This window comes from Helicoverpa armigera, chromosome 13, assembly GCF_030705265.1.
Source record: "Helicoverpa armigera isolate CAAS_96S chromosome 13, ASM3070526v1, whole genome shotgun sequence".
NCBI lineage: Eukaryota > Metazoa > Arthropoda > Insecta > Lepidoptera > Noctuidae > Helicoverpa > Helicoverpa armigera.
Window position 1 is genome coordinate 11,438,659 of NC_087132.1, and position 27,233 is coordinate 11,465,891.

The 27,233-nt window shown below is 36.3% G+C and overlaps 1 protein-coding gene, 1 long non-coding RNA gene and 1 other non-coding gene across 4 annotated transcripts in view; 2 read left to right on the forward strand and 1 right to left on the reverse strand.

The window, feature by feature from the left end:
• Window positions 1–9,444, reverse strand: part of LOC135117688 (uncharacterized) — a 61,157-nt gene extending 51,713 nt beyond the window's left edge. Inside the window, exon 1 of the long non-coding RNA XR_010277055.1 lies at window positions 8,930–9,444. This is a non-coding gene — a long non-coding RNA (uncharacterized LOC135117688). The remainder of the gene's footprint in view (window positions 1–8,929) is intronic.
• Window positions 1–27,233, forward strand: part of LOC110382655 (neutral ceramidase) — a 29,379-nt gene that overhangs the window by 441 nt on the left and 1,705 nt on the right. The window contains exons 1-13 of one of the 2 annotated variants that reach the window (XM_064037366.1): window positions 11,183–11,233; window positions 13,717–13,824; window positions 20,815–20,970; window positions 21,510–21,686; window positions 22,149–22,276; window positions 23,381–23,582; window positions 24,046–24,255; window positions 24,625–24,744; window positions 25,031–25,234; window positions 25,686–25,904; window positions 26,030–26,125; window positions 26,394–26,561; window positions 26,941–27,062. In XM_064037366.1, coding sequence (XP_063893436.1) covers window positions 13,723–13,824; window positions 20,815–20,970; window positions 21,510–21,686; window positions 22,149–22,276; window positions 23,381–23,582; window positions 24,046–24,255; window positions 24,625–24,744; window positions 25,031–25,234; window positions 25,686–25,904; window positions 26,030–26,125; window positions 26,394–26,561; window positions 26,941–27,062 — 1,904 coding nt within the window. In that variant the 5' untranslated portion in view covers window positions 11,183–11,233; window positions 13,717–13,722. Of the gene's footprint in view, window positions 1–11,182; window positions 11,234–13,716; window positions 13,825–20,814; window positions 20,971–21,509; window positions 21,687–22,148; window positions 22,277–23,380; window positions 23,583–24,045; window positions 24,256–24,624; window positions 24,745–25,030; window positions 25,235–25,685; window positions 25,905–26,029; window positions 26,126–26,393; window positions 26,562–26,940; window positions 27,063–27,233 lie in introns of those variants that run through there. The other variant, XM_064037365.1, reaches the window with a different exon arrangement.
• On the forward strand, window positions 22,499–22,662 carry LOC126054584 (U1 spliceosomal RNA). Its single transcript, XR_007510994.1, has one exon. It is a non-coding gene; the product is annotated as a U1 spliceosomal RNA (small nuclear RNA).

Genomic DNA, 27,233 nt, shown 5'->3' on the forward strand with positions numbered 1-27,233 from the left:
AAACACTTAAAAAAATATAGGAAATTAACGTTCAGAATCTTTTTGTTCTTACAAAATTATTACGAAACACCGGGAGATTCTAAATGTGTTAGGATTTTGCAAAGCGCCATTGAGCAGGCTTTGTAAACACGAAGTCCTACATTATTTTCTGCATTGTCAGCTACCATACAAATTAAAGGGAAATATTATATCAGTAGGAAATCTATATCCATAGGAAAAGACTTTACCTACTTCAGTGAACTTCTTCGTTGAACTAGTAAAACAAGTCTCCAGGAAAACGTCCAAGACAAAAGATTACCTATACTTAGACGGAATTGTAATAAAGCGCAAATAACAAGACTAATCAATTCAATACTGCTTATGGAAGGACGCATGAGTCAATCTGCGCAGCTTCGTTACAGTTTCTGCGAAAAAAAGTAGTAAATTACCTACTTATTGTGTTTTCATTCGATGTGGGCTTTGATAACATGGTTAATTAGTTCTTTGTGACTCATAACAACAACATTTCATCAGGTTATTGCAATCATTGATTACTTTTTTGGTGCATTTGTCATTGTATATCAGCCAGTAAAAAAATGCTGTTTTCCCTTATAAATTGACAGCTGTCAACTTCACATAAAATTTAATCATTCTTCCGTTTCATGTGAAACTACCTTTATCATAGGCTAATAGACAAGACAGCAATCTCTTGAGAAAATCCATGTTGCTGTATTTAGGAATATCCTTGCAGGAACTGTTAGTTAGACCCTCTCGTAATAACAATAGCACATCTATTGTTATTCTAACACTTTTGTTATTGTTTGACTCAGCTTTTGTTGCTTATCGGATTAATTCCAGTATCGGATATCGACCGATATCTGATACCGTGACAAAGAAAGTTAAGTGTTTATCCAAGTCACCTATTTTATGAGGTTCACACACAATTACTTGTGTTGTTTATGCATTTTTGTTTCGCTTTCGATATATTATTTTTTTTGGATACCATAGGTAGGTACCTGCTACGGGAAGGAAGGTACCTGCAGTGCTACAGTCCTTTATTAGATTGGTAATGCCTAACGGATTCCATGACAGAATATGAGTTCAAAACACGGCCAAGTTAGAGGCTTCTAGTCGAAAGTTTATTCCGTAGTCCCTCGTTCCTTTTAACAGAAAAGAGGACCAAATAAATCAGTCTTATTATTATACAAGGAATATTTTTGCATTCATTAACACAATTGACACATTTTATAGCTCACGATCATTTACACCCTAAAAAACCTTGGTTAGAAGTTATCGCCATTGCTTAACTAATCACTAATGATAATATCACGGATTCATGGTTCTTATTTAACGTTTGCTGAACAAAATGTCAAGAACTAGCCTTGACGCTACAGTGATTTGAAGATTGCAATTGTGTAACTTCCGAAATTACTTTGATTGACTTTTATTGAAATAGATTGCTTTTCAGATGTTTTTTGATGCTCTTGTGACTTTGTTTTGTGAGTCACATGTCTTGCCTGCCCGTTGTAGGAATCCTGGTACTTCGTAATATATTAAGTAATCTGTGCCCTGATATCCATTGTATGATTTGCCTAACATTCTCATATTAAACTTAAGCATTGGGAATCCCTATGTTAGAAAAATGAAATACATAAATTAGAATATCATTGAATTTCGATATTCTTCATACTTTTATCGGAAATTGGAAATGATCCAAACTATTACGGTACCACTATTAAAAAATTAAATTATAAATTTAAAAAAACCCCCGACCCAAAAAAAGTAATCCCTTTAAAAAGCAAAAAATAACTTTTAACACTACGTAAACTAAATTTTGTCGTGTCGGGGGACCGCTCTAACTCATTACTTTAGATACGTGTTTTTTAGGGTTCCGTACCTCAAAAGGAAAAAACGGAACCCTTATAGGATCACTTTGTTGTCCGTCTGTCTGTCTGTCTGTCTGTCTGTCTGTCTGTCTGTCTGTCTGTCTGTCTGTCTGTCAAGACCCTTTATCTCAAGAACGCGTGGACGTATCAAGCTGAAATTCACATGAAGTACTCAGGTCTATTGTCCCTTTAAGCTGTGAAAATATCAAACTTCTAAGCCAAGCCAATCAAAAGATACAGCCGATTATGTCGATATTTTCAACAAATTTTCGACACTCGCAAAGGAATCAAAACCTACAGGATACTTCCCGTAAACTCAGAGTCTTGAAATTTGGCATGAAGCATTGTCATATAATGCAAATATAGGAAAAATTACGAAAATCTCATTTTTTTAGTTATATAATGTAAAAAAAATATTTTAATAAAATGAAACTTACTACCTTATTTCTCACGAACGAATAAAGGTATCAAATTGAAATTTATACCAAATACCTAGGTCTATTGTCCCTTTAGGCAGTGAAAAAATCAAACATCTAAGTTAACGCGATCAAAAGATACAGCAGTTGTACCGACACCTTAGACGAATTTCCGTCACACGCTAGGGAATCAAAACCTACAAGGTACTTCCCGTGAACTCAGAATCTTGAAATTTGGCAAGAAGCAACGTTATATAGTGCAGATAAAGGAAAAATTGCGAAAATGATAAATTTGAAGTTACATAAAATATTAAAATATTATCAAATCAAATCAAATATTTTCCTCATTTCAATGGGGAATTTAGACGACCAAGTTTGACGGATTTGAGAAATCATTTCTTTGTAGTAAAAGAGTATACACGCCGTTTATTTCCATTGTCATCAGGTCAGGATCTGATGATGGAAATCCTGAGAAATCGAGGGCAACTATCAGAAATTGTAGGCATGCATGGGATTAAAACTTGATTCTCAGATGTATGTCTGGTGATACTATCAAACAGTGAAGGTTTAGAGCTTTCTTGATGATGGAGACGTGAGAAAGTCGAGAGAACTCCTCAACTGTATGATTTAGTAACGTCGTGTTTGGGCTTATATTATTCGTATTGACGAGAACTTTTCACAAAAGTTAAAAATAAAAACTTTTTACAAAAAAAAAAACAACTTCTAAAAACAACAAGAAAACTGTTTATATGCATCGGTCTAGATCTCGGTGGTAAAATAAATATAGAAGCATCCTCTAGACACCGACTTCTAGACCGATGCACCTAACATCTTTTTAATTTCTTTCTTGCTTTTGTTTTCTTGTTGCTTTTTTATATGTTTGAAGTTGGATTTGTTTGTAAAATGCTACAAAATAAAATAAAGCCGACTTTATAAAACAAAGAAAGGGACAGAATTACACTTTTGTCAAGGCTCTAGAAACATAAAGCCAGCAGCCCTGAATCCTACTCTCTAGCAGTCGTTGTTACAATTCGACAGTTACAAGTCGACAGGCAGTTTCGAAAAAAACCTGAAACTGTGGATCGTTAGGTGATTAATCCCTCAAAAATAAAAGATCCCATTAGTACTGAATTCTCATCACCTAAAATAAAATAAGCTCCAACACAAGGTTACATTATAAATTGTAAAGGAGTTCCCATAACTATATCTGATCTTTGCTATCGATCCCACAATGGCAGTCAAAACCTATTTATGTGGAAAGTTGCGGTTGGCGCGAGACTCGCTTTTTATCTATACAGGATTTGTACGGAACCCTCGGTGCGCGAGTCCGACTCGCACTTGGCCGGTTTATTTTTTTTAAACGAATGTTGTAATTAGGTAGGTATCATTTGATTTATGTAAGTATTTATGAAGGTAAAAAGCGGTCCCCCGACACGTCAAAATTTAGTTTACGTAGTGTTAAAAGTTATTTTTTGCTTTTTAAAGGGATTACTTTTTTTGGGTCGGGGGTTTTTTTAAATTTATAATTTAATTTTATTTCATGCTTTTTAAAGGAGCTCCTTAATTTTTCCTTCTTTAATTAAATTTATTTTATCTTAAGATGGGGTCGCTATATGCGATCTCGGCCAAAGGAAGCTGTTTAATAATCCTCATGACAAACTGGCTCGATTGGGAAACAATAAAGACCTTTGGACATTCTAGATTTTCAGCAAAAATATAAATCGGTTTATCCGTTTCATTCCGGTATTCCAGGGTTTCATCCGCCACATCCCATTTCCAGCATCAGGTTCTCGTCAATCAGAAACATGAAGAGACCTCGTCAAGACAAATTCAACGAGCCCAAACTCGATGGGTTTACTAAAAGGCAGTTCAGGGTTACGTCTCCTACCTTCGTGCCCTAACAGCAGACCAGCTCAGTGGTTCCAAAAGACATTAGTGTTTCAAATTTCAGATCCCACATATACTTGCAAGTAAACTGAGCGTGTAACATTCCTATCACATCTAGCAAACGAGCTGATGACCTTGAAGACCTGAACCGATTTCCACCAAACATAGCTAAGAACACTCCCGACTGGCATACCTTTTAAACAAAAAAAAACGCATTACAATCGGATCATCCGTTTGGGAGCTACGATGCCACATACACACACACACACACACACACACACACACACACACACACACACACAGACACGTCAAACTTATAACACCCCGTCGTTTTTGCGTCGGGGGTTAAAAATCTTGTTAAATATGAAGAGATCAGAAGTGACATATACCTAAGTAACATCGTGTATTTACCAACAAGAGTTGCCATTAATAATGAAATAGTCAAATTACTTGGTTAAATCAGCAGTACAGAAATTGCCTTGACAAAAACTGGAATAATAAAGCAGTTTTCGTTGCCTAGGCCTTAAGCTAATTTGTATGCACAAAGCACAGCAATAAATAACAAATTCATATGTTTATTAGTACGGGTAATATTTGTAACCGGGTCAAAGTCATCTTGCACAATTTTGCTTCGTTATGAATGTTTGTTGTTGTTCTTCATCTGTCAAGATTTTTGCACGGAGTTTATACTTTGTCTTTATTGAATTGACCTTTGCCTGGTAAAAGCCGCAGTCATTAAAGTTTCTGTTATCTATGTTCTTTTAGTTACACTTTCATAGTTAAAATCAACCAATGTGAACAAAAGTATAAAACTTGGTGTGATGCAGGAGATATTCGTCAAAAAAGTGCCACCGTTTTGTGGGGCACCCACATATATTAACTAAAAGATAAATTAAAAATATTAACTTTATTTCTGCGAGCGTTCCTATTTATGAAGCTATACATTTTCTTTTCATCTCCTTTACATACTATTGAACGGATGATTGTTAAAATGAAGGAAGCGTCTAACGTAGGCACTTAGACACCTACTGTGAAGGAAAACGGTCTTGAAAAGGTTATATTATACTTCATGTTAGTTAGAACATCTTTGCACAGTGTATGTTAATTTATAAAGCGCAAACAACGTATAAGCAGTATAAGTAGGTAACTATGCAAAATCGGTTGATTTCCGTGTCACCAATTTCTAAACAAAGTTCCGTAGCATGTTAGCTTGACGGCTAATTACTTACCAAGAAGTCTTTATTTTCACGAACAGGTAAGGATAATCGGATAAGTAGGATTAGATGCCCAATGGGTGTTAGCTGGATAACGATTAGTAATCGAAGATGAACGATATCCTCTATCTAATTCTATTTAAGAATTAAAAATACTGAGAAAGGGATGCCTTTTCTCAATCAAAATGCTCATATATAGGCATTTTCAGTCAAAGAATACAAAAATAAAAACAATTTTACTTCCATATCCACATATCTATCATTCTTTGAAATGAAATGCTTTCCTACCTAGCGTTTCACGGAAGAGATGACTGATGTTTAACACAGCAGACTCAGCTAATATTATATTACAAGCTGCAGCTTTCTCGCGTTGCAAACATCTGTTCCGATTTTCCAAGTAGCACTGTAATAACTGTAAATGCTAGTGATGTTCCACCTCACAGGAAAATATGTTATCGATAGAACGCATGTCATATTCTTGCTTCTTGCTTGCTTGATCAGATAATCCTCTTTGGCAAAAAAAAAATATTTAGGTACCTTATAAGCAGGTGCTTATAAGAATATTAGCTAATAAATGATTAGAACGCGTGTTCATTTTATGCGTGCCTCAGCTTATTATAAGGCTTACATTACATATTTATGATTCTACTAAAGTTCATTACATTTCAATAAATCTTTTTGCTATTAAAATTTAAGTTATATCGTCAGAACCGGTAACAGGCAGGAATTAACCTTGCGTGCGTAACACCAGTTAACTAAATTCCGATAAAGGCTTAAAAAAATAATTAATCGCCGTCACCAATTGTCGATAAAAACTTTCTCTCAGTCAAAGTTCGATGTATCAGGACAGCACTAGTTGCGGTGCAGTTGCAATGGCCGATATTATGAAAGTGCATTAAAGTGCATCCACTCTCGCCGTCTATTGCTAATGATTTGTTTGTATATCCAGTTTTAATCCATATTTTTTATCTAGTTTTATCTAGTGGGATATCTTAGTAGCGTTCGTGTTCTATCGATCGAAGGCAATTTTCACAGGACTTAGAAAATAAACTGGCTAAATGTCGATGTATTTGTAGCTTACAGACTGATTGTCTATGTCTTTGGACCAAAACGGTTTTTAGCCTTTTTGGTAAGATAGTTTAATTTTATAATCTTATCTTTATCACCAAAGTTGATGTAATTCTATTCAGGACCATCAAAAGAATGAAACTTTTGGACAGGTTTGTGATCTCAGATTATTGCAAAAATCTCGTTTGGTCTGCCTTGAAAAGTTTGAGATTGCATGGCATGCAACTTGAAAGTGTGCATTCGAGTGACTTACCTCTGGCGACCTTGAAGTTGACATGTATTAACAAAAATGTGCAACCATGCATTTGTTAGTCAGATGTAAAATTAGTATGCAAGCAAAATAACATTAATTATATTATGTATCATCATCATCATAGTCATGTTTGCATCCATCTTAATTAATGTTTTGTAATCTCATTTATAACTTTAAATTTTCTGAGTTGGCATCTCGGATTTTAGGCCAAGAACGAGTGGTTTTAAACGTCCCTTTAGTTAAGTACCTAAGCTAGGAGTTTATTTTGCGGATATTTAAGCAAGCTATTTCCACAAAGACAAGCCATTTAAAAACATATGCTAATAACAATGTTAAATAGTAACCATTTGCGGTAAAAGAAACAAAGTTGCACCATCTTGTGAGAGTCTTAGCTCATCTCAGAAGCAATGACATCTTACAACATGCAGAACATGGATAAATGGATAAGATTACACGTTCCTGTTTTTGTAATAATGCGACACTAATTTTGCAATTAAACTGGGTAAAGGGATAAAAGGGACACTCCCTTTGTGTTTTTAATTAGTAGTGGAATAGAAGTTTAAAGTAAACGCTGCACCATTATCGAAATATTGTTTTGTGATTTTCCAGTAATAATAAAATTAAGGTACAGGTAAGTTTTCTAAAAGTTTATAATATTTTTAAATTAGGTATGTTTGTATTCTAGCACCCAGTAAAAAGCTGGTGTGACCTTCAAGCTAGAATTTCCAGCGACATGGAAAGCAAGGCTTTTCCTTGAAGTTCATTTCCCTTACATAGGCCTTTAAAAATGAATTTAACAGATACTCGTTTTTTTTTTTGTATTTAAACAGTTGCTTATTTTTAATAAATATTTTTTTGTGTATATGTATGAGTATGAGAGAAAACATCTATGGAACCTAGGTAAAGCCAGAGGATGCTCAAAAATTACAATAAGACCTGAAACGATTAACCGGTATTACACATAGTCGTTAGATAACCGTTAAATGTTTTTTTGATCGCCTTTAAGTTCAAGTTCAAGGGCACGCCATTGTTGCGTGAATTGAATAGGAATACTCGTAACTTTTGGTTGTTCTTTTGTTAGATTTAATTACACTTAAGTATTACAACAGCATGGCGATCCAACGAGGTAATGCTGCCAGCCTCTTGGGCACGCTCCCAGTTGACAGCGATGGGGACGAATTTTTTGACGCTTTTTAGTTGTTTGTTTTACTAGGATAGTTTTTGATTTTTATTGTAAATATGTATTTTAAAAAATAGATTTAGTTTATTTTAAAATACAATAATATGTACATTTTGAGGTAAATAAAAATTTAAAAGTATTACAATGCGTGCATAAAAAAAGAACTATGACAGCCATTTAATTCTTCACTACCTCTACTAAGTAATTTGTTATCTCCTTCCTTCATAGACGTCTTAAACTATTTCCGGATAACGCGGATATCGCGACGAATTGTAATAGGTAAATTACTTGTAGTACAAGAATTTTCTTTCACCCATCGTTATTTTTTTTTTCAATTTTACTTTCATTCCAATTTTATGTCTCCATCAAATACACATTTTAATTTTGCGTCATCTAACTAACGTATAACGAATTGACGTTCTTACTGGAAGTTCCCATAAATAATTTTGTCAGCTCTTATTACCACAGATTATATAATAGTTACTACGTAACAGATAAATCACTCCATACAAAAAAGTCCATACCTACTGTTATAAGCACCTACAAGTTCCCCAACTACCTACAAATTCCTAGCTGCGTTATAAAATGAACCTTAAAAGCTCGAGCGCTTGATTGTTATTCCAATGCGATAGCGCACAGTTCAGTGACCGCAACCGTGCCGTGGCCGTGCTTAGGGTTGCTACTTACAATTTATTAATATTTACGTAGGAAAACAAAGTTACGTAATATCAAGAATATTTTTCTTTAGTTAACTATTGTATTGCCAACTAAAATGGAGTATGGGTACATATTACTAAATATTACCTAATACGTAAGCATAGGTAAGTACTTAAGTAAAGCTTTCGTCAAAATCAAAGGCGGTTTCCAACTATTTTTCGAGCACAAGTGCCATACCCCATATAGTACAACTCCGTCGAGTGTTGATACATACCTAAAATTGGTTTCTGCGTAGCGACACGCGTAATGTTCCGAGTCGTCATTAAATTGGACCAGAACTATACCTACTTACACTCGAGATGTGTTTTGAGCTACAAAACTCACAATACAGTTCATATAACTAAGTAGGTATCTAAAGTAAAATAAGTACCTAATGATCTCTGTTGTTAAAATCATAAAGTAGATAAGTATTAATTTATTTAAAAAAAATAGAATTACTAGATAAGCTCATACATATAAAATGTTTCTAAATCTTACAATAGTCGCATATAAACCAACATAACTCAAAATAATCCATCAGTTTGTGAGGTAGCTTAAAAAAACCTAATAAAAACCAACAGCATAACATGCCGCGAAATAAAAATAATAATATTGGAGCGCACGCGGCGCGTGTGACTGTTGTGCGCCCTGAGCCGCGTGGGGCTACCGGTAACCCAGCGAGCGGTAGGCATTTATCGCGCGCAAGTACGTCGAGTGACAGAGGCCTGTTATTACTGTTCCACATGAGTAAAACCTTGTTGGTATATCATATAGATCGCGTCTATTAAGTCTATGTTCCTCTTTGGAATAAGCCGGAAAACTAGCACCTTCCAAATTAGAACAGTTCCATGTAAATTGATTTAGTTACCGCTTCCGTCTGCCTGGTTTAGGTTTCATAATTAGATTTATAGTGACTTTGTGACGACTAAAATGTATGTAGTAAAGACTCGTCAAAGAATAAATTGGTCCTTTTGAGATTTGTATACAGTAGATAATATTCGAGTACATCAACCGTAAAAGTTTAAGCGAAGATTTTGAACATTTTTGTGAAAAATTTACTCTTCTTTTTCCCTCGTGGTCTCTCTCTTCTGAAAAAATACATCTACTATGTATACCTAGATATTCGGAACAAAATATTTTGATAACGACATCAATCGATAAGCTATCAAATAAGGTTTTCCTTTTCCTAACTAAGCAGTTCATGACCCTTATTGTTTCTATTTTAAGACACCAAGATAGCAATCAGCCAATTCAATAGTATTGTTTCATAAAAATTGTGAGAATTCTTACAAAAATATTGTAGACTTTGCTTATAAAATAATTACTTAATTCATAATTGATGTGGTAAGGTTACCTTTTATGCTTTAGCTACTTTGAAAAATGAGGTGAAAACCTTGAACATATTTTAGCTAGGTATTTATGGAAAAAGATTATGATATTTTCTTCCTTTCGTTTTTCCTTTCATAATAAGGGCTTTTTAACGGAAACAGAGTTCGGCTCTTCATGACTTCTTGAAATCAAAGACACACGAATTACAAGCATTTGGTACATTTAGCTTAATTACAGCAGGTCAATGGCATTTGACCGCAAAATTCAGTTTGCTCCAATTAAGATTTAATTGGTGAATTGATTATTCAAATGAAATAGCTCTTTAACGACATCAACTCAAGCTTTTGTTTTTAAACTAAGCTAAGTAGATAGAATAGCTCTTTTTCTTTCTTTTGCTGGTGATAATGTCAAAGCCAAAGTCACTCAAAAAACGCCCAGCATTCAGTTTTTGCTAGTAAAACAAAAGAACCAGTAAATTAATAGAATCATTACTGCAGTTCTCAAACTTTTCCTATCATCACTAGATCGTTCCAGAACATTCTAAATGCTCCAGACCTAAGGTTGTCTAACAGTATGGATGTTTTACCTCATGGTGTGCTGTTCCGTGTACGAAAGGTCAATGATTCCTATGGCTATTGCGTTCTATACTGACGGGATATTTTTCCTCATTGCTTTGTGTAACTTCATAAATTATGAGCTGATAATGAGCAGTTTGATGTTAGCAGTATTTCACGATTATTGCACAGCCAGTAGAAGAATCTAGTTGTTCAGAAAATAATTTAATTTAAGATAATAAGTAATAAACCTGCACTCCCTAAGCATAATGCTGGGGCTCTGTCCAAAGCTGTTTTTCAGGGACAGAATTAATCACCATCTGACTTGCCTCTTTCCGAACTGTGTTGACCCTATCCAGTCTTACCCGGATTTACACAGTTAAGTACCGATTGATGGCATATCCGATTTCCTCAAGCCATTACCCGGGCATGCTTTCGTAAGACTGGGTGCCACTCTTGCCACTAAAAATGGATGTGTGGTGTGGTCTATTTTCATAAAAACACAGAGAAAGATAATGTAGTCAAGTTATTGTTGACACGCTATAATGAGAACATTTTCACTTTTACGTCTTACAAGCGTTTGTTTACAAGGAGGTGCGTTACACGTTTTTGCGATGTCAACAAACTACGTATCAGCGATCATTCAGTTATCGTTCGAGATAATGGCCGGTTGTACAAGTGTTGTTTTACTCATTGTTACGGAAACACTTAGAATTTCGAATAGCGTGTGTTATAAATAGATCTGGTGTTTTGAGTGCATAATTTTCTTTTGTAAGTTTTTTTTGTATTTGTGTTTTTTTTTTCGAATGAAAGGGTAAAAATGTGTGCTAATGTGTATATTATTGATTTAATTTAAATATAAAAAACCGTTTCATAAAGTGCTTCTAAATAATTTGCATCTAAATTAATTGGTTCAAAAGACAAAGAGGTCTTAAGTCTTTCTATTTATCTACAAGGGAAATAGATATTCCAATACATTTAAGTTTAAAAAATGTCCTCATTCGAGTAGTATATCTGCAATTTGGAGCGTGATCCACTTTTCCTGAAGGTGGTATTAGAAGATATCTACAGGTGTGTACTATATACCTACTTATTTGTTTTTCTTTATTTGGTATTTAGTTCATCTTGTTGTTTCAAGTGTGGTAAAATTCTCCGCCCATTATTATGCATCTGTGTCAATGATCTTTTGACTATTTCGGAACGATTTAGAAAGAATACTTTTGCAATAAACAATTTCTTTAGGATGTCAGGTATCTTCACGACATCAGGGGGATTTTCGAAAAAATAATCTTTTTTATGAGACATGTCCTAATGCTTACCACATTTGAAATGAATCTGCTGCATAAGTGGTATTTTTTTATGCAATGGCACTGTCTGAATAGTACCTAACTACGAGCAACAGATTTTTTAAATCAAGTAAAAAATAGATTATCTTCTAAAATAACAACGTCAAAACAAGAGTTGGAGAGACACATTTAAGAGCTGACTACAACTACAAAAGTATACAAACCTCTTTACATCGGTTCAGTCAGTCACAGCCTTTTTTTTATCGTCCCACTGCTGGCCACAGGCATCCTCTCGCTCGAAGAAGGATTGAGCGTTAATCTATACATATCGGTTAAAGGTAAAATTAACTCAATAGATGACCAAAAAGGTCAGACAGATATTATCATATGTCAATTTGTTGACACAAAGCACGTTGCACGGAAGATCCGATTGACAATGACATTGATCTGAGCGGCCATGCGCGTGAGTGGAATCCTTATTGATTTTGACCAGTAGCTCTCAACCTTTGATGATGAGTCATGTAATTAGGGAGGGATTGTAGCAGAGTGAATCAGAAAAAAAATTGAACCTACAAACGGCAAATGGTATTGAAAAATCAGGTAACGTAGAATCAATCAGCCAAATAGTTAAGCAGGACAACAATTATTATTTATAGGACAAGTAATTCAAATTCTTTGGAATTAAAGAATTTACAATTTAAATTATTCGTTAAAATTGAAAAAACTTGTACGTAAATAATTATTACTACGTCTACTGTATTAACTTAGGATTCCCATCATTCATTATTTCAATAACTGCCAAAGTTGAGAATCATTGATTAATGCGACCCGCGTCTACATCATTATCATCATGACCAACTTTATTTGCGGTCAGAATTAGACAGTCTATTCCTTCTTCTGGTTCTATTATTACTTCTACGACTGTAAAACATAACTTTGTAATTTTTTATACTGATTTTTTGTCGTTTTTTTTTCTTATAGTTAATTGATTATTAAGTAATTTAGCCATGGTTTGAATACTAATAGAATGATAAATTGTCTATCTTTCTTGACTTGTTGAATTAATTTTATTGTAGATAATACTTTACCTAGACGGGAAGGCATATTAAATAAAACCTTGGACTTTGAGTAAAATATTCATTTAGCATTCTTTTCTAATTATAAACATTAAGTAGATTCAAGGATAAGGTTGTATGTAAAACCAAGAACTGACATAAGTATCGCAAAATTTCTTTTGCTTTAACTTTCAGACCTTGTCGAATTATTGAATAACTAATCAAGTTTTTCGACACCGTAAGACCCCAAAAGGGGAGGTGTTGCTTTACTTCTAAATTGGTACCTATGCATTTCCTTATTAAAACTTCCTTTAATATTAATGAAGACAGGTTTCCGGCAGTGCTGGTGACGTTGTGTGATGGAAATGGCAGCAGTAAATCAATAAATCCTTCTGTCATTGACCGATTCGTGTTTGCATTTGTTCAGTTTGACGTACTAACTATTTAGTAATGTGTGGTTTGACGTTCAGGCGTACACGCACGTTTCTTCAAATATTGGTCTGTCCAATGTCTAAAATAAGATAATTGAGATTTTTATGGTCTGCCTGGTTAATCAAAAAGGGGAGCTCTGGAAGTCAGTTATGGTTCTTAATTAGGTTTAAACTGATCCGGTCAAGTTTTAAAATTATCATCATCATCGACTTGTATGAAACAATCTCTTGTTTCATTTACTTATTCCCAACTCGGTGTATTAATGTGCATAGGTTCCTACCTACTGCACTTTGCACAAATCTTTCGTCTAGGTATTTACTAAGTAGGTACTTAAGATACCTATTTTACATGAGAAAACGTTCTTGAAGTATCAAACAACCAGAGAAAACCTTCAAAGAGTTTTTTTTCGTAAAAACGCAATTTACGCATTTTAACTGCCGTAAACAACAAACTTTCATGTGTCAATGTCATTCGCTTCCAGCTCAACATGTTGCTGTGGTTGGTGGTCGCGTGCGCGGCCACTGCGCACGCACTGCGCGTCGGCGTCGGCATCGCTGACGTCACTGGCCCGCCAGCTGAGATCGCCTTTGTGAGTAGAATTGGTGCATTGTATGCTTCCGTTTCCTCTAGTAGGAAAAAACTGGATTGTGGATCAAGAACATCTTGTAATATTTCAACATTATTAACTGCCAAGGAGTCCCTTCATATTTGATTAAGTTAAGGTTTATTCTGCAGTCTTCAGACTGGTTCAGAAATCAGACTTCGGAACAATGAAATGCCAAGCGAACAAACAAAGCCACAAACAACTCGAAGGACTATTAGGCCACAGATTGCTATAATTGCCCATATGTTTGTGAGGCCCAAATCTAGTTTTTTACAGCATAGGCTATCGTATTCCTATACCTCTTCATTAGTAAGGATGTTCAGTTCTATAGGGTCTAGTGCGATGATTGTATGCAGAAAATAAATTCATTGTTTAATTTTATTGCCACATAAGAAGCCCTTCAAATGAATTCTTCCATTTACTTCTAGAGCCACACGCATTGGGTCGTAAGTAGATTAATTAGTGGTTTTAAAATCGTTGTACGAAATCGTGAATCAGACTGCAATCTGCAATTATATATGGCGTGAACTAAACACGGTATTGGCGAAGAGAGCCTTGAAGTCGAGCGATATATTGAAATGCTATATGTACTGTTATATTACTCGTTACTGTCTTCTGTTTCTCTTTTGTATTAATAGCCGCGCACGGTTAGAGCGGTTTTCACAGAAATGTGGAGACATAGATAGTGGAAACGGTGGACATAGTAGAGGTAGATATACTTTGCGATAATGCGGAAGAGGGAATAGACCCTTTAGTAAGAACGAGGTAGTAATTTAACACTCCGCATGCATAATTTTATGTCTTAAAGCTGAACCAGTTTCAAAATTGCCACCAAGCTTTAAATGACGACGGCTTGAAACTGAAAGACGTTTTTACCTTTAATGGAGTATTTCCTCAAAACGGTAAAACTGACAAACATAGTACAGGAAGTAATAAATATAAAGAGAGCAGTTCTTGTCCAGTAACCTTACTTACCCGAAGTTAGCAACAAGCCAATAGCAGTTAAACCGATAATGCGCACATGCGTAAAATTAGCTACAAGTGTCTTCACTGGCAAATAAAACACTATTGCACATTCTTGTAGCTTCATATGGCTAACTTTAGACCAGAAAATTTAAGCATGTATCACTATCACGGCCCTTGGGTTTTCCATCTTCGAAAGTAAGCCTCCTCCAAAACTTTCCATCTCTGCCTACTTCTTACAACTCTCATAAAATGTCATCGATATGTCATCGACCCATCTCATGGGTGGACGTCCTCTGCCGCGACGATTCTCCCACGGTCGCCATTCCATCAGTCTCCTGGTCCACTTCAACTGCTTCATTCTGGCTATGTGTAATGCCCATCTTCACTTGTACTGCTTTATTGTCACAAATGTAGATCAGCAAAGTTAGACGAGAACTATAATCTAGAAGTGCAGACTCAGGCACAGCACGTACCGTTAGGTCGTTAACCAGCGTTGCAAGCGTTGCGCCATGTAGAGCGAAGGTCGGGAGTCGCTTGCAATGGCACTGCAGTTATTATATGTGGCTTATAAGTGTGGAAGTATCATTATCATACATTATGGATGTCCAAATTACAGAGTAGGTAAAGTATGCAGCTGAGATCCATTTTTTAAATAAAAAATTAAAACAAATAATAATTAACATGTAAATGATATAAATAATGTAAAGAAATGGAAATAAAAAGGCTTTAAATAAATAATAAATAAAGGATGCAGCTAAAAAACTATATATTTTCGCATAGAAACTAGGACTAGTGGGGTATAGCATTCCATCAACTAGTGTCTTAAATATATATCTGGTGTATTTTAAACTGAAATGGTCTGTTCTCTCTGGTGTTTTACATATTTATCAGCATGCTAGTTTTTCGACTCAATTTTCCAAGATAGTTGCTTTCCTAAATTGTTGTATTCCGTATAATGAGCCTCCTAAATCCATTGCTTAGGTATTCCTTATTCATTGAATCAACGATCCCACTACAAATAAAGTTTTTTATAATCTGACAACTTAGCCTCAAGCAATCTCCGTCACTCGTTTAATTTATTCCTCTGGCTGGTAACTTCCTTTAGTTCACTATGTTCGTAATGAAATGATGAATCATCGTCTTGCGTGACCTTGAGTTTGATAGAGATCAGTGCCCCAGATAACTGGACCTCATTGGCGAATTTTACTACTTTATCTTCTCATGCAGGATGTTATTTATTATTTTTATTAAACACGTTATTTGTGCAGTTATTCTGAATTGGGATGCAGATAAACATTGTCGGTTTTTATATAAACTTTATCAAATGGAAACAAAGGTTTGGACATTCCCATCGGAGTATGAATGCGTTTCCGTGAGTTAAAATTAATTTAAACACTTACAAGTACTAAATATTTTGAAATTACTTTTCGAACTAAAAATAGCAAGGTACCGGCAGAATACAAAACTCCATTCACCAACCTCCGTAAGGCGTGCCATCCAAAAAGTTTACAATGCAAACTGAATATAAAGGGTTCCATTGACAACGCATCAATGAAATCCAAATTAAATACAGCATTCTATAACAGACCATACGGTAATAAAAAAGGAACATATTGGTACATCCTCCCCTCGGAGCCACAAAAGATGCAACGGTGCGAAGAAATTTCTGGAACTATTTAAAAAAAAACCGGCCAAGTGCGAGTCGGACTCGTGCACGAAGGGTTCCGTAAATTACAGTTAAATCAACCTATCTCAAAAACTATAAGAGATACTTTGATCAAACCAAAAATCGTTGAAAGAGTTAATTAGCATGCATCACCTCTATTTTTTTTAGAATTTTATACCCCGTAGTTATAAAAATAGAGGGGGGGGGGACATACTTTTTACGACTTTGAGAGCTGATATCTCAAAAACCGTTCACTTTAAGAAAAATGTTTTGTAGAAAACTTTATATCATTTTAAAAGACCTTTCCATTGATACCCCACACGGGTATGTACATCGAAAAAAAAAATTTCATCCCTCAGTTACATGTATGGGGGGCCCCACCCCCAATTCTTTTTTTTACTATTTAGTGTCATATTTTTGTAGCGGTTCATACAACACATATTCCCATCAAATTTCATCACTGTAGTACTTATAGTTTCCGAGTAAATCGGCTGTGACAGACGGACAGACGGACAGACGGACAGACGGACATGACGAAACTATAAGGGTTCCGTTTTTGCCATTTTGGCTACGGAACCCTAAAAATGTTCCAATTCCAACGGCCTGCTTCGGAATGTTCGAGAATTCTAAGGTCAAGGCGAGCGTGTTGTTCGGTTACGTTTAGTGACCCGACCCGTCATATAATGCGGTCATTGTAGTCACTGTTGTGTGTTAGTGTTACATTTTTATGATGTTCTGCGCTCATAAGTATGATTGGGGATTGAGGTTCAATATAAGCCTGAAATATTTGTCAATGAGTCGTGTCATGAGTCATTCCTTGGCGTCTCGTCTGCCGCCCATCTTAGTTAACGCTACGGAAAAATTTGCATATGAGCTAGAGAAAAATCAATGAGAGTAATACAGGCTTCTTTTTATCTGGGCGTGGGAAGTAGCTTGTATAACATAAGGGAAATGTAGATTTGATTCTGATTTGTACCTGGTTGATAGCAGATTACTTAATACATAGAAGTCTAGTAGTCCTATTTTTGTGTGGTCCAATACCCTGAATTTTAACCTTTTTATGAGCACATTGCCCTTATTCTTAAATGAGCATTCAGCTTAATGTTCAATAAGCCTTCCTTTGTTTAGTGCCTCGACCATGACTTTAATGATTAAAACTATTAGCATATTTCTAAGTATTATTTAAAATCGTAATAAAAACAAATACCTACTCATATACTTATAAATATACAGTTAATAATGTACGAGGTTATTGTTGAAACAATAAATTCAAATGACCTGGCAAATATGAATAATAACAATTGAGTCATTTGTTTCGTAATAAATGTGGCTAATTTTGTAACTGTGTTGATACAAGCAGGTAGGTTTTGTTATTTAACACACAAGTACTGTTTACAGGGCTGCTTACTTATGGTGGGTTCACACAATAAATACCTACTTCAAGTTTGTATGAATATTTGTACTAACTTAAAGTTCACAAAGTCTGAGTAAAATCTATATAAAAATCGGAAGTCTGAGTGAAAATATGATGACAATATGTTTGTGCAGACTTATCAATGGCTCAGACTTAATCTAAATATATAAAACTCAAAGGTGACTGACTGACTGACTGACTGACATAGTGATCTATCAACGCACAGCTGAAACCACTGGACGGATCGGGCTGAAAGTTGGCATGCAGGTAGATGTTATGACGTAGGCATCCGCTAAGAAAGGATTTTGATCAATTCTACCCCCAAGGGGATAAAATAGGGGATGAAAGTTTGTATGAAACTTTGTCAATTTTAAACCGATCGGACTGAGACTCTGCATGCATAAAGCTACTATGGCGTAGGCAACCTTTAAGAAAAGATTTTGATAAATTCCATCCCTAAGGGGATAAAATAGGGTATGAAAGTTTGTATACATCTTCTTAGATTTTATGAAGAAGTCCTGATGACGAATCAGAATTTTATGATGACGTTCGCTTAAATACGATTTTGATTAATTCAACCCCCACGGGTGATAAAATAAGGGATGATGAAGGATGTAAAATGTATTAGTTTGAACCTATCAGTACGTAATGGAACGAACAAAATACTGTTTAGTTCTAAATGTTGAGAAGTTCTGCCTACCGCTATTAGATGGCGCTGTGCATTTTCGTCTCATTTCTGAATCGAAGTGTTAAGATTCTCCGCCAGTTAATTACCTTCGAACTGAACTGTAGGTAAGCTGTTTGTTTGGTTGCTGCGGATTGCCTTCCTCACTGACATATTAAACATAAATATTTCTAGCAACACAACCTTGATCAATGAATCTATGCGACTGCTAAGTGCTAATCCTAATTATACTGTCACGTGAAAGAATGCACCTACGGGATAAGTAGTATTTTGACTATTCTATATTGCCCACGCAGACGAAGTTGCGGGCAACAGCTAGTAAAGACATAAAAGTGAAGTGAATCATCTAAGATGCAGAATCCAGAATCCAGAAAGGTTGAAATACTTTTGACAAGTTCTAGAACAGTTCCAATAGAGCTGGAATAGAACATGGCGTTCAGAAGGTCAACATCCACAATGATAACAGAAGGCAATGAAAATTTATCGCGGAAATGGTCCGTAGCTCTCCATTGCATGCTTAGGTATTGTAAGGCTCGAATGTTCCTGATTGTGGTCTCTGAATGGACAGGTCCATGGGCCATTCTGTAGCTTGATAAGATTTCGTCATGTATGTTGAATGTCGTACAAGCCAGGATCTATTCTTAAGTATAGGTACTATTATTTCGATGGGTTCATAATATATTCAATGAAATGGTTGAGGTTGAGGAAAATTTTTATAAATCTACTTCGAGAAGTCTTAAAACTTACTCCGAAATTGCGAAGGTATGCAAGTTTGAAAAGACCGTGAATATAGCAAAAATGGTTTGTGAAGGTCTTGGCACAAGGCGTGCTGTTGTTGTTTTCTTATCCCCAGAGGTAAGACTCGTGGCTGTTCATAACAAAGTAGACTGTCAAGGAATTGGATCAATGTTAGTAAAGTACCTACTCATTATAAATATAGTTATCGGCACGGATAATGAGCTCTCGGCTCTCGGCGGAAGAGTGGGGAGCGCTTTGCGCAATAAATCAAAGCTTAATAAACCAATAAATCACTTCTGCGCAGGTGAAGGTCAGGGCTCAATATCCTTGCCGATGATTATTATATGACTTCAAAGCGCATATATAACGCGTAGGTACCATTAAAATAAGAGTAGGTACTTTAACAATATAACAAGGAAATTGTATTTCTAAGATCATGAACTTATTTGTGTCCATCGCTAAGTCTATTATATCAATTGTTATAATGCTTGTTGATATTATCCTGTACTTAGCCACATGCACAGAGCACGGTGCTTGTTTAGTCACATCCTACTTGTATTGACACCTTTGTTCTGCAAATATGGTCTTGTCAGTACCTATTTGTGACTTGCTAGGTCCGTCTTAGGTCATTCGTGCTTGCCTGTTAATTGGTTTAGTGAATTCAGTTTTGATATGAGCAATTCTTTAAAAATGATGACCAGCTTCAGTTTCATTGCTTTCGTTGAAAATTGGTTTAATTTGTTGCAGAGATTAAAATGCACTTAGCTATAAAACAGTTCTAATTCCATTGGAAACTGTCGTAAATCCTGGCAGACAAAGAAAATACCTAGGTAGGTATATGAGAATCGGGAGTGTTAAATGTGTTACGTCATTCACGTGTGTATGAAGTGCATGTGCACTTAAAATGACCTATAATTTTTTGACTCTTTTGCTCACAGTGCGTTAAAGGGAGAGGCAAACAGTCGTTGATACTTATCGTATAGGTACTCAAGGATCGTGGGAAGATCTTGGATAATGCAGTCGTTCCTTCTTGGAATGTTTTCTTCCTCATCTTTCAATGTTTGAATATTTCTCGTCTCATAAGTACAATAATTGGGAACTCGTAATGCTGCTACAAAATATTTTTATGACCATGTTCTTTAAATGAATCATGTCTTTGTATCATTTCGCGTATTGCTTTCAGTACGCCTTGTTTTTACATTGCGCTTTTTCTCTAACTATCAAATAGTAGAATCGTAAAATTAGGTACCTACCTTGAGTAAGTAAACATGCTTTGCGGAAATGTAGCCTATTCCCTGACGCTATTATTTAAAATTAGTTCTTCCGCAACCGTTCTTGTTGAAATAACGCGAAAGAAATAATCTATTACGTCTTGTTTCTTAATTTCTGTATCACCCATACACATATTAAATGGAATACCTTTGAGATTTCTATAGTCTCGCCGACAAACTTTTTTGTGATAATTTGGCTTATGAATCTTCTAATCCTCCCGTTTCTATATTGCAGATGGGATATGCTCAACTGGAGCAGACAGGCCATGGTATTCACTTACGACAGTTCTCCAGAGCGTTTGTGCTGGAAGATGGCGAAGGTGACGAGAGACAGAGGCTGGTCTTCGTGTCTGTTGACGCTGCTATGATGGGACACGGAGTGAGGAAAGAGGTGAGGATATGATCCTAAGTTATCTTTGTAGTAGAAAACGATGAAATTATGGGTGAAGGGGAAGATATGAACATGCTGTGAACACCTCAAATAAAATTGGTATTAAGGACCGAATATTGAAATTGATAGACCAATTCAATTTAATTTATTGTAATCATGAAAAGCGCACACAAACATATCTAACTGTAACCAATTCATTATACAATAGAATGACCACCTTTTAACAGCAAGCAAAACTAATACAAAAAAAAATAAAACTTGGGCAAGTAGATAATCGAAATACGTAAGTCAGGATAATAAGAAATTCAGTTACTTAATGGAAAAGTTTTACTCAAGAAATTGATAGAAATATCTGCTATATCTAGGGGTAAACATACACCTATCTGCTTAATATACCAAACTCTGAAACAATATTTTTTAATTAACCTGATCGCAGAGATTTATTTATAAACAACTTAAACTATCTTTACAACTAAAAACAGTTATACATTTTTTTAATTAGGTACTTACGATATATTTTCCTAATTTCCCCGTTCCAGGTCATAAAACGTCTGCAAAAACGCTACGGTGACCTGTATGGCGAACACAACGTGATCATCAGCGGTACTCACACGCACTCCACGCCGGGAGGCTTCCTCATGGACTTCCTCTTCGACCTGCCGATCCTTGGCTTCGTTAGGGAGACCTATGCCGCGTATATTGTGGGGATCTATAAGGTGGGTGATTAAGTTGGGTTTTAGCAGGAACGACCTTACTAACTAGACTATAAAAGAAAAAAAAAAGAAAAACTCGGAAAATTCTCGGTAGATGATGACCTTACTACTTTAAGTGAAGTTGTATGTTTTTTACCTTCACGGCTGAACCTATTGACAGGGTCATTGAGGTAGGTGATACAGTGGAGATGGGAATAGGCTACTTTTCATCAGGTTGTAGAACATGGGAAAATGAGAGTCAATAAAATGTAGCTGTAAGTATTACAAATACATTTTTGTAGAAGAATTGGAGAAAAGGACCGTCCTGTCCGCGAGACCGCTATTTTCAAAAAAAATGTTACCTGTTCTATTGATGAGACTAGTAGCGCCATCTTGTAGCATAAACTTGTTCTAAAAAATGCTGCAACAATGGCCACCATTTGTATTAAAAACATTGCCACCAATGCATTGTTTCTCTGATTCCAGAGTATAGTACTAGCCCATAATAAGCTGACGGCAGCGCGGGTGTTGTACGGAGAGGCAGAACTTTTGGACGCAAACATCAACCGATCGCCCACTTCGTACTTGAGGAATCCCCCCGAAGAAAGAGCCAGGTGAGGTTCAAAATGCTGCCAAAAGGATAAAACGCGAGCTGCATATATCAACATACATTTGATCATGCTCTGTAAACTGTCCTACAAAAATGTTCGTAGTATCCCGGTAATAATTTCCCATTTCTGCGATAGATGGCGCTGTACGATTCAGGCCGTTTTCTGAATCGCGGTGTTAAGATTCTCCGCCGTCGAACGACCCTCGCTCCGTACTGTAGTGAACTCATACTTACCTGGCGTAGGGGATACCGTGATCAAGAAGGCGGTTCCCCCAGGGCGAGGTCCATCCATTGCACTGCGGATGGGTTGACCCCTGCGATTATCCCTAATGTGGATAACTCGGACGCGTTATTTTTGGTAGTGAGGGACTGCGTACGCGCTGTCCCTCTCTGAATTTCTATTAGATAAATTATTCCCTTCGTGAAGATTTAAATTGAGAGAAGGATTTTGAAAGGATACAGTACCACCTCTCGAAATCCTTTTCCTGTATTCGTCATTTTACTGTTTTACCTTTTCGGTTAACGCAGTCTCAGATTATAAATCGTTTGAAGACTGTTTGCGTTTTAAAATGTTTACGTGTCCATATTCCATATAAAGAACTCTCTAGTAGTAGTTTATAATACAGTAGCCAAGAGCCTGCATGTGCCTTATTGTAATACATAGGAAAATGCCCTTATGGTGCACTATATGTATGTAGGTACCTATATTGTATACACAAAAGTACGGAAAAAACCTTACTTTTTATATTGTATTTCGCAGCGGTATTGCGTGAATGGTGTCACTGGCTTTTTTTGTTTATAGGATAATAAATCTAAGTATATAAAAAATGATACCACTTTTCGTGTAGTTTTATAACGCAAGAACGGGCTCACTTACTGATCCAAACCAAATGTTAAGACTCTGTTCGACATTTTAGTAGATTATTTATGTAGTTTGCATAAAATCGGTCGAGTGATTGTTCATTTATCACATTTTTTTGTAACAAAATGGTGGACTTTGTATGTAGTGAAGCACGTACCTTGGGCCCCTCGTATGTTGTAAAATATAAGTGGACTCATAATTATTAAGGGATAACAACTCGAGTTACTATTCCTGCTTTTTTTTCAGGTATAAATACGATACGGACAAAACACTATCGCAGATTCGTTTCGTGTCTCCTGAGAACAAGATCCTGGGCGTGATCAACTGGTTCGCAGTTCATCCGACCAGCATGAACAACACTAATCGTCTGATTTCGTCTGACAATGTCGGCTACGCTTCTGTTCTGATGGAGAAGGCGCTTAACGGGAATACTACTTTGCCGGGGAAGGTGAGAACATAACTTTTACGTTCAAAAATATTTAAAAAATGATTTAATTAACTATTGGTTTGATTGGTAAAAAGTAGAAAAGGGAAAACGCCTTGGTTCATTTTCAAAAATTTTTGTGACAAAAAAATGATTTTGTCTTAATTTTGTCTAGACTTCCAAGTCTGATATTTATAGAAAACCGGGAATGTAAAAAGCTATTTCCTAAGGCCAAAGTTCACCGATAACTTAAACGTCCGTTGTTCTTAAAACAACTATTTACTTTGACAGTAAAATTGACCCTGAAAATTCAAAGTAAACACTGGTTTTTAGAAAACCGACGCTTGCTTGATTAGTCACTTAGCATGCCCACAAATATATAAACAGCCTTTTGCAAACATCAACAATCCATTTAAATTCTCGAAAATCCTTAAAACTTTTGCTTATTTAAATCTTTATCCACATACAATCTTTCCAAATACACCAGGGCAACATAGTCTGCGCCTTCGCGTCCACGAACCTAGGTGACGTGTCTCCCAACACGCGCGGTCCGCGCTGCGAGTTCTCCGGCGCCGTGTGTGACCAGGAGAAACTGCTCTGCAAGCTGCCCAAAGAGAGATGCTTCGCGTCAGGTCCTGGGAGAGACATGTTCGATAGTACTAGGATTATTGCCACGAAGTTGTTCCAGACTGCTATGGTAAGTGGGGAGGATGGTTGAGATTTTAGTTGAGAAATATTGAATTTTGTTATAAGCAAGAATATGTCTGAAGTCATAATCCGATTTTTTGCAACCTACCAATTTTTTGAGCAGTTGAGACATTAAAAGTCGGTAACTGCAACATAGTTGGGGAAAAGGCTCGGAGAATGGAGGATGATGACATTAAAAGTGTAACCTAAAGTTTTGAAGGCCCAATTTCACAAAATCTACTCATCGTTCGTTAAACTAAATTAAGATCAGTTGACGTATTTGATTAAACTTAGTTTAACGTTGGAATTTTATTCTTTACTAAGTATTTATTACCTATCTGCATAAATTACAAAAGAAAATATTTGTCAACTATTCCAGAATGTTCTGAACCAACCAGGCGAGGACCTGACAGGTCCACTTGGCATCAGACACCAGTACGTCAAGATGCCTGAAGAGGAGGTCTACCCGTTTGATCCCGTCACAGAGACTTTTAATACCGTAAGTAGATTAAATTTTTTTGATTACCTACTTGTAATTATCTGCATGAATTAATTAGTTTTGGCGTAGAAGCATGATAATATCTGCGATGAGATTCTGATTATAATTTTTATCTATGTTATGCAGGAAATAACAATTAGGTAGGTATGTTTATTTTTGTATGCTCCAATAATGGATATAAATAAATGCTTGTCTTAGAGGGTACTGATTTGCACATAATGTTCACTTCATCGGTTACTTCTTTTTTTGTCTTTATCAATCCGAAAAATCATTTTCTTCCTTCCAGAGTACCAAAGTCTACGGCTGTCTCCCAGCCATGGGCTACAGCTTCGCAGCCGGCACCACAGACGGGCCTGGCGCCTTCGACTTCAAGCAAGGCACCACGACTTCCAACCCGCTGTGGAATGCCGTCAGAGACTTCATCGCTGAGCCCACTAAGGAAGACATCAAGTGTCAAGCTCCTAAACCGATATTATTGGCTACGGGACGAGTAGGTTTACTTTTTAAGTAACAATACTTTCTTTAATAATCCTGGACCTTTACTAGGTAATATAAGTATTTTGGGCTTACATCAGGATTGCCACGAGTAGTTTAGTTTTGTGAGAAAAAGCAAATATAAAAAGACTCATTCAATCAATAGTTACATATTGAATCATTCAATATAAAAAATAATATGATTTGTAATGAACTTGAAAATTGAATTGACATGAAGATTCATATAAGCAACTTGAAAGCTAATGGACTTTGTCTGAATAAAAACATTTTTTATTTATTATTTATTTATTAAACTCGTCTAATCAATTATAGAATTTCCTTCCAAGTACCATTATCATCTCAAAAAAATTTCATATCCACACCGTTCACCAATCATCCACATTTATCAAACCTACAAGCTCCAACACCCTTCAACATGACTATACACCCAGCAATCCTTCTTTCAGGCCAAGTTCCCCTACGAATGGCAGCCGAAGACTGTCTCCTGTTCAGTAGCCCGCATCGGAGGTCTATTCCTCGCGGCAGTACCAGGAGAGTTCACCACCATGTCCGGCAGAAGACTTAGGAATGTCATCGCTAAGACTGCTCCTGAAGCCAAGAAAGTGGTCATCGCTGGACTGTCCAATATTTATTCTGATTATATTGCGACGCCTGAGGAATATCAGGTAAGTTTTTGGTTCGATATAATTGAGTCTTTATTGCATCCACATTTTGTTCTTGAAGAGTAGCTTACCTTACAGAAGTATACTATGCATAATTACCTCGCTACTTATGCTTTTCATTCTTACAGGCACAAAGGTACGAGGCTGCATCCACGATCTTCGGACCACACACTTTGGACATCTATTTGAACAAATACGTGGTACTCACAAACGCTTTAATCTCGGTGAGCATCCAAAACGTTATGAGATGGTACTAAGTCTATAGGAGTTTCTCTTTAGGCATTGGACTCTCAGTGAAGTTGAAAGCGCAAAATATGTAGTATATGTTCTGAATCAGAGAATAATTCAGAAACTCCTAAAGACCTAGTACCGTCTTTTCCAATCTTACTCCGGTATAAATGAGTCGCCCAAATACCAACGCCTAATATGTCTTTTCACTTGAATCTTTTGGGATAACTCTGTTGATAACCGTCTCTTCCTCATATCTTCCAGGAGAAATCCCTCCCCCTAGGTCCTGAACCACCAGACCTGAGCAGTCAGCTGATCTCCCTGGTGCCGCCGGTGCTGTGGGACTCGGCGCCCTGGGGACACGAGTTCGGAGACTGCCTCAAGCAACCCTTCAAGCAGTACAGCTATGGAGATGTTGTTATGGCACAGTTTGTAAGTTTTTTTTTTATGAAGTTGACAGTGAAAAACATTGTCTAGAGTCTAGACTTCTAGAGAGTGAGTAGGCTGTTTCTTGTCAGATAGTATTATATCGACACCTCGCTTATATTGTCTCATTTATTAAGTGTTTGGTTGTTCACGAATATTATGCACCAATCGCCTGCGTAACTAATAAATCTTTTTATAAACAGACATTCACACCCAATTTTGACTTTCCAATCTACGAATGCTATAGTGGTACAATTTTCTTATGGTATGGTTGTTAAATTCAAATGTCAATGTATTTCGTATGGTCCTTAGCATAAAAGCTATCTGTTCTTGAAATTATGAGCAATTTTGCCTCACCTTTAAAGGTCTGTCTTCGTCCTTCCAGGTATCAGGGCACCCTCGCAACAGCATCCGCCACGGTCGCTGGTACGCCACGGTGGAACGTCTAGAGTCAGAGGAAGATGATGCTTGGACCACCGTCTTCACTGATGCTGATTGGGAGACAAAGTACGTATTATTAGTAGTCTAATCTAGAGGCCATCAATTGATCATTTTATTAAAATCTATACTAATATTATAAAGCTGAAGAGTTTGTTTGTTTGTTTGAACGCGCTAATCTCAGGAACTACTGGTCCGATTTGAAAATTTCTTACAGTGTTAAATAGCCCATTTATCGAG